The following is a 7,689-nucleotide window of genomic DNA, read 5'->3' as shown; positions in this document are numbered from 1 at the left end:
TTTCGTTTCTCTTTATTTGAACAGTAAAATAATAAGTAGGTATAATCTGTTTTCTAAGGACAAGTTGCACGTGTTTCACTTATTTTGAATACTATAGTTTTTAAAAAAATGGCTCGTTTCTCCTCAACCAGTGCAAAAAGTTTTGTTTTTTTTTTTTTTTTTTTTTTTTTTTTTTTTTGGAATAATCGGAGTTTATTACCTGTAGAACTTTAAACATTTAAAAAAAAAAAAAACTTTAAACATTTAAATACATGTACTATTCAGCCAAGCAACATAACAAAAGATCACCCAAAGTACAAGACGTAAACCGAGTGATATCGTATGACAAAATATATTACAAAACATTCTACGCTGTTGATACCAAACCAAAGCAAAATACTACCAATCAAAAATCAGAAACCAAATGTTACGCCAATCACTACAAATGAATCAAACGTCAGCAGAAAACAGCCCATGATCTACGCCACCAAACAAATACGGAGTATAAGCAATTTGTTTTTACACACAATGACACAATCCATGATATCCTCTCAGTATCAACTCTAGATGTGAACCAACTAAAAGACCTTACTCCGTACTAAATATCTAATAAATCAGGCTCTATCAACGGATGAGTGAATTACAGTTTAAATCACATAAATTTAGTCGTGGAGGCTATAACGACTAAATATGTACTCTATGAAAATCTCAAAGAAACATATATCCAAATATAAAATATGAAAGAAAATATTTCATGTAGAATGAACTGTCAATCAAACATAAATCCAAATATAAAATATGAAAGAAAATATTTCATGTAGAATGAACTGGTATATTTTTGTCACTTAATCTGAAAATTCTTTTGTTTTTTAGGAGACATGGAAGCATATAACTGTTCTCATTAGGAGACAAATGAAAAAGGACTTAATAGTTACTACGTAATACAGAATAAAAAGTAAACATCCCCTTATATATATGCATTTATAAGTTCACAGGAACTTACATAATGACGTTAACTGCAACTACTTTTAATCTATAGTAAGAAGATACAGAGTGAGGGTGATTGCTATTTTTAAGATGTCCAGAACATTTACAGAGTATAAAGTTTTGAAACTAAAAAGTGTGCTTATGATTTTAAATGTAAAAAACACATCGCCAACATCATCATCATCATCATCATCATCATCCAACATTTCTAGCCTAAATAATCATCATCATCATCATCATCATCCAACATTTCTAGCCTAAATAGTTGAATTCGATCCATCACCTCTGGGTCTAGTAAGCAACAAGAACATCATATACAACAGAAACATGGTGTAAATAAATTTATTAAGGTCGAGCCGGCTACAAATTCAACATCACGATCATTGACGTTAGTAGCGGCTACTGTACAATAATTTCACCGCTCATCATTCCCCATCCCTATTCCCATTCGCTCGAGGTTGAGTAGTCGGGTTCGTCTTGTTTGTTAGTTTGGTGTGATTCCCTTTTACGTGTTGTATTCGGTTTTATTTGGTTAGTTTGTCTCTATGGTTTTTTGGGTTGTAGAGACGCTCGTTTATAGATAGTTTCGTTTAGATAGTTGTTTTCTAGGTCTGAGCTTCCTCATTTCCCCCGTCATTTTGTATTCCCTATTGAGGGCGTTTTCGTTTGGAAAACGACCTCGTTTCTATATGAGTTTTCGTTTTTTCGCCGAAAATATATATATATATATATATATATATATATATATATACACACACACATATACATATACACAACTACAAAGCTACGAGTGGCTATAGGCTCATTCGGTTTTCACCTGATCATTTGTTGTGGATGGACCTTTCTCATTTTGAAGATACAAACTTTTTGAAACCAACGAGTCACTCACCAAACCAACATCAACCTTGTCGAAATTAAGCGTCCCTCGTACCTTTCTAGTGCTACTAAAAGTACTCAATATAGAAAATGATTTAGAGGCGTGATTTTAATATAATCAGGGATTAGCAAACATAATAATTGCAAACGGTAATGATAACAACAAAGTGTAGTACCCGTTTAAGCGATTGTTAATTGTAGTCAAGTCTTTTGAAGGGCTCTGGTACGCACGAGTGCTCTCCCCAACACAAGCGTAATAACTTTTTGATCCATGAGAAATTAAAGCATCCATCTAATAAGTAATTCAAGAAAACAATTCGACTCAATAGATTTGTAACAAAATTTTGTAAATATGGATTAAAAACTTTATATATTATACTACGTAACAATGATAATAGTTTTGAAAAAATGACATGTAAGATAATATGTACGAGAAAGTAAAAAATGTTTTGGACGGCCATTCATAAGTGAACGGTCTAATGAAAAGAATATTGTTGCTAGATATCCGTTATGGATATATATTTAAGTAGATTATTAAAGAAAACGGAGATGCTGAATGGCTAAAAGAATATTTCAACTTTGAATGGTTTAGCACAGATTGCTCAATGGTTCAACTTCACTTGCTATTCAGATGTCATAAACAAACGCATTGAATGTTAAACGGTTCATCATTGAGTGTTGAACCATTTAATTGAAAAGCAATTACAAACGCACCCTAAATCATGTAAAACTATTTACCTTTGTTGAATGCAACAGAGATACGTATACATTGTGTACTGAAGATACCTTCTTGGGTGACATATCAGGAAGAGTGGGAAACGACGATTAGGGGAGCCAGGGCACGGACCTACATATTCAACGTCGGAACCGTAACCTACATCGTTATACGAAACAGTAACAAAAGCAAATAACTTGGAGAAATTTATTTATTACCTTCATCATTATTAGTGTTTGTTTCTGAAACCTCGGTAGTGTTTTTAGCAACAATGGTTGCTGCTGGTGCAAGCTCCACTAACAATGGCTTCACAGCTGGAATGAATATCTCATTGTAAAATATAATGATATCAACATGATCCTGCCCCTTTTTCTGTTACCAAGTCATTTTATAAAATTAAAGCACCCGAATTATTGAATAACTAAAAACAAGAGATGAAGTAGCATGACTATGGCGTACCCCGTTTCGCGTAGAAGACCCGTTATCAATGTATACAGTACAAAAAACTTGAGGTTTACAATGTGGTTATTTTTTGTAGTTGTAAGAGCGGTCCCAACGCTTCGTCCACGTCCGCCCAGCCTGGGCGCCGATGGCACGACGGCCGCCCAGGTCCTGCCCAGCTCCATCGTCCACCGTTTCGTCCATTTTGAACAGAATTGAGGACGCTTTTTTGGTCCATTTTATACCGTTAGAAACAAAAAAAAATAATAAAAAAAAAATAAAAATAATAAAAAAAATTTAAATAAAATGGGCAACGGCTAGCTTAACGGCTATTTTGATTTTTTCTTTTTTTTTTCTTTTTTACATTATATATATTACTCCCATTCTCATTATTTTTACACACACAACACATATATTTCTTTCTCATTTCCATCACTCTCATCTCATATTTTCTACCCATTCCATCATTTTTACACTCAAATAAACAATATAATTTCCAATAACACAAATTCCGATCCCTACGTAAATATGGTATTATCGATCACGAATACCACTACGAATCGAGCACTCGAATTAATTGACGCGTTAGATGAATTAAGTGATAACGAAGAAGTTGAACTAATACCACGGGCACCTAGAAAATCTGTTGTTGATATTTCTCTGTGCCGTCGTTATAATTAGCTGTATCTATATGTATCAAAGATTTGGGTTTGTACCACCGAAGTAGGGAGTTTCCAACCTTTCATGGTACTGTCAACATCGTCGTGAATTGGGTTTCTTCCTAACGCGTGTGTGGGTTACAAATGAGAGCATTTGATGTCGATATCGCGGTTCAAAAAAAAATATATATATCTTTCTTTGAGTTTGTTTCTTATGGCCAACAATCCATTTTGCTTGCATAAATTTCTTACGGAAACATGTCCACTAAAAAGGAAACGTATCAAATGATTTTGTGTTTTATGGAGGCGCATTTTTGATTAAAAATCCAACAGCAAAAAAAAAAAAAGCAAATTCCTAATTTGGTCAGCATAAAAAAAATGGACGACAATAAGCGCGTATATCCATTCAGATGCAACTCGGAGGTAACAAAAATGCAAAGGCTTGAGCTGTTGAGCCTTAGACACCCCTTTAACAACTACTTATTCATATCTAAGACTAGGAACAGTTTTTGCAATCAGTTATACAGTTTTACAGATCCCCAGCAGATTCATAATTCATAACTACCGTTAAAAAAATAACAGGAATCTTAAAGCACGTCACCAGATATAAATTAGTGTTCACAATGCAACAAGTAACTATTAACTATAGATGATTATAGCTAGAATAAAATAAGAACTGAACATTGTGTTTCCAGGTAACAGCAAAATACAGATCACATCGAAATAAAAGATCAAAAGGGAAAGTGAAATAAACATCTATGAAAGTTCATGCTATCAATCAAATAAGTAATAATAAGGATAAAAGAACAAATACCAACCTAGGCTTCGTAAAGCAACTGAAACCCTCCACTCCTGCTACAGATCATCAAAACCAGTGTATATGCAAGAGAACCGAATTCAGCATTTAATAGCTAATTCAATTCAATGTGCAAAAACTGTGTCGTTTCGTCTAGGTGGTCTATCAGGAACCGAACCAGGCTTAAATATGGAAGCCTTGTGTCTATCAAGTTCACGCGGCACTTGACTATTGCTCTGCATCAGCATCTGTTTAAGATCGTAAAACACATCAGCATCATCAAGAGTCAAGAATGTAGTAGCCGTCCCTGTTTTCCCTGCACGCCCTGTTCGTCCTATACGATGAGTATACGTGTCAATCCTTCCAGGCATATCATAGTTAATTACATGCGCAACATCATGTATATCAATCCCACGTCCTACAACATCAGTAGCTACTAAAACATTAAATCTTTTAGTCTTGAATCCTTCAAGACTAATTTCTCGCTGCTCTTGTGACTTGCCACCGTGCAAAGTTGTCACACGGTACGATTTTTCTAGAAGTTTCTCTGATACCAAGTCAGCTGAGTTTCTAGTGTTTACGAACACGATCGCAGTCTTATCCATTACATCATTAAGCAACTTTTGTAATCTAGACATCTTCTCCTGTTTTTTCACCATGACAACATGTTGTGTAACGAGATCGGTTGCTTTACCCGCAGTTCCAACAGTCACGACAACCGGGTTCCTCAAGTACTTTTTAGCTAGTCGTTCAACAGACGAACGCATCGTAGCACTAAACATATACGTAGTCCTGTATATTCTTTTTTCATCTAATTCTTCATCTTCATTTTCAGGTTTAAAGTTGCTTGACGGCATAGCATCAAGAACACGCACAACTTGTGATTCAAATCCCATATCAATCATACGGTCAGCCTCATCAAGAACAACATAATTACACTGATTCAAAACAACATAACGTCTTTCTAAACAATCAAGAAGACGCCCAGGAGTAGCAATAACAACCTCACACCCTTGTCTAATCTTAAACCCCTGTTCTTCAATCGACTGCCCACCGACAATCGAAACAACTTTAATCCCCATATAACGAGCAAACTTAACAGTTTCTTCTTCAATTTGCTGAGCAAGTTCTCTAGTAGGTGCCATAACAACCGCATACGGACCCTCGCCCCCATTCCCTTCACTAATAGGAGGCAATTTAGTTATATAAGTCAACATAGGAAGTATAAAAGCAGCTGTTTTACCAGAACCAGTTTCTGCAACACCGATCACATCTCGCTGTTGCAGACCAAGCGGAATCGCAGCCATTTGTATAGGAGACGGAGTCTTGTACCCAGCTTTATCCACAGCTTTTAAAAGCTCTGTACAAAGTTTACTCTCAACCCAACTCCTCATTGGCTTAGGAATATTCGAACCTTTATACGAAATACCAAAATCTTCCTTGAAAATTCTCCAATCTCTTTCGGTCATCTCCTCTAGTTTCTTCTCAGACCAATGCCGATCAATTCGCATAATTCCATCTTTATTCCTATTCTTATCTCTTAACAATTTCTCATTCTTTGCAGCCAAATTCTTCTGCTCCGTACGATCCGTACCAGCAAGGAAGCCTCTCCCGAACAAAAGTTGAGCCTGATACAACACATTCATATCACGTGAGGTATCCTCTGCACTGTCCCAATCGAACGAAAACCTAAACTTCTGACTAGGTTTAATCACTCGTTTTTTCGGATTTTTTTAACCTGAATACTGCTCTTTGATGATCGCATCGAGTTCCTTTTTTCGTTCTCGTTCTGCAAATTTTTCTAACCTAGCTCTTTCTCTAGCCTTATGTTCTTCATCATGTTCCCGGTCACTTTTCCGTTTACGTTCACGGCGATCACGATCTCGGTCACGAGAGGAGCGGTGATTACGGGAGGCGTCATCGGCGGACGGTGGCGGTTTAGAGGATGACGAATTAGTGTTAGTTTGGTGATGAAGTTGTTCGGTACGGCGTTTTTGTTCTTCGAGATCATGTTGAGGCCGTTTTAGGGCTAGTTGTTCGCGTTCAGCTTTAGTGAGATATACAGGCTTTGTTGCCTTTAATTTGTCGCCGACATCATCGGTTGAAGGTTTCATGGTGGAAATTAAGGTTTTTGGATAGCTGAATTTAACAGAAATTGATTAGCTTAGTTGACTGCAGGGCAGGATGTGAAGAAAACGAGAATCAGAAAAACGAAGCCTGAGGATTTAGATGTTTCAATTCAGTCGACTCGATGAATAATCAATTTTGCAATATAGATGAAGGTTTATTACTAAAAATTTATCCATACACACTAATTTACTATTATACCTACTGTCAACTTTGTGCTAAAAAGTGTGAATGTATCAATTTTAAGTGTGTGAGTATCACCTTTCTTATTAGATTATCGTGGAATTGAATAAAAGAGTACTATTTATATCTCCATACCTCACGTATATGGGATTGGTATGTTGTTGTTACTTACCTGACAAAACTTTGAAGCCCAAGTATTGTTGGGTACGAGCTTATTCGGAGTTTCTCTCGTATCTTTGTTGTGAAAATGTTTTCGATTCGAAAACATTTTATATATATATATATGTTTTCTAAGAAAGAGTATTATCGGGGTTGGATTGCACATTGGAGCAAATTTCTTGGCCCCGGGTTGAAGAAATATGATTTTAAAGGTAAGACAAAAGATAAGGTAAAGAAGAAGATTGTGTCGGATATTTGTATTGTTTACGGATAGCAATGACGATGATGAAGATGCGTGCGATCCAAAATTCGGTCAAAGATGCTCAAGTGGACAGGTCTTGTAAGTGGTCTTACGTGGCTCGGGATCGGGAAGATCGTTAGGGAATGGGGGTTTTCCGAAGAGTTTAAAAAGCGCGATTTCAATCCTCCTCCGTCGGGTACTATCATCGATGACAGGACCGGAAACGGATCGACTTTTTCATTCAAGGCTAGTGCGGGCAATGACGTCGACACCAACAACACCAGCGATGAGGTTCCAGGCCGTGACCCAACTTTAGAGATGGGGATGACCTTGTCGGTTAGTGGTGTTTCGCAATGTTTTGTTAGTTAGTAGTTATCTTCATTATTAAATTGTTTGTTATATTCGTTTATTTCCATGTTTGTAGTTTGTATGTCGTGTTGTTCGTTGGCTCTCGGAGGGGCTCGGGTTTAATTAACTTTAGTTCGTGTATTGTCGTTAGGTTTAGTTTACTGCTTTCGAGCTCTGT

The 7,689-nt window shown here is 36.5% G+C and overlaps 1 protein-coding gene and 1 pseudogene across 3 annotated transcripts; both read right to left on the bottom strand.

Moving 5' to 3' along the window:
• Positions 1–1,194: 1,194 nt before the first annotated feature.
• Positions 1,195–3,254, bottom strand: LOC139858616 (retinoblastoma-related protein-like). Of its 3 annotated transcripts, none has more exons than XM_071847445.1 (6): positions 3,017–3,254; positions 2,776–2,929; positions 2,581–2,689; positions 2,019–2,134; positions 1,784–1,910; positions 1,195–1,257 (listed from the first exon to the last, which is right to left on the bottom strand). In XM_071847445.1, exons 3-6 carry the CDS (start codon positions 2,641–2,643, stop codon positions 1,246–1,248), a joined length of 318 nt encoding a protein of 105 aa, XP_071703546.1. In that variant the 5' UTR covers positions 2,644–2,689; positions 2,776–2,929; positions 3,017–3,254; the 3' UTR covers positions 1,195–1,245. The 3 variants fall into 3 exon arrangements, with proteins under 3 accessions (XP_071703546.1, XP_071703549.1, XP_071703548.1); XM_071847448.1 differs by having other exon boundaries at positions 2,629–2,689; XM_071847447.1 differs by having other exon boundaries at positions 2,776–3,254.
• A 1,094-nt stretch (positions 3,255–4,348) lies between these two features.
• LOC139857698 (DEAD-box ATP-dependent RNA helicase 21-like) lies at positions 4,349–6,659 on the bottom strand (annotated as a pseudogene).
• Between the last annotated feature and the right edge of the window lie 1,030 nt (positions 6,660–7,689).

The sequence above is a fragment of the Rutidosis leptorrhynchoides genome, chromosome 7 (genome assembly GCF_046630445.1).
Source record: "Rutidosis leptorrhynchoides isolate AG116_Rl617_1_P2 chromosome 7, CSIRO_AGI_Rlap_v1, whole genome shotgun sequence".
Taxonomy (NCBI): Eukaryota; Viridiplantae; Streptophyta; class Magnoliopsida; order Asterales; family Asteraceae; genus Rutidosis; species Rutidosis leptorrhynchoides.
The sequence above is the reverse complement of the archived record's forward strand: the minus strand, read 5'-3'. Positions and strand labels throughout refer to the sequence as shown.

What these genes read in the sequence shown, in the direction of transcription:
- LOC139858616 (XM_071847447.1), bottom strand. Translation starts at nt 2,643, where the DNA reads ATGTCACCCAAGAAGGTATCTTCAGTACACAATGTATACGTATCTCTG. An exon ending in CTCTGTTGCATTCAACAAAG is followed by an intron (nt 2,135 to 2,580) that starts GTAAATAGTTTT and finishes ATTACTTATTAG; the next exon opens with ATGGATGCTTTAATTTCTCA. An exon ending in ATTAACAATCGCTTAAACGG is followed by an intron (nt 1,911 to 2,018) that starts GTACTACACTTT and finishes GAGTACTTTTAG; the next exon opens with TAGCACTAGAAAGGTACGAG.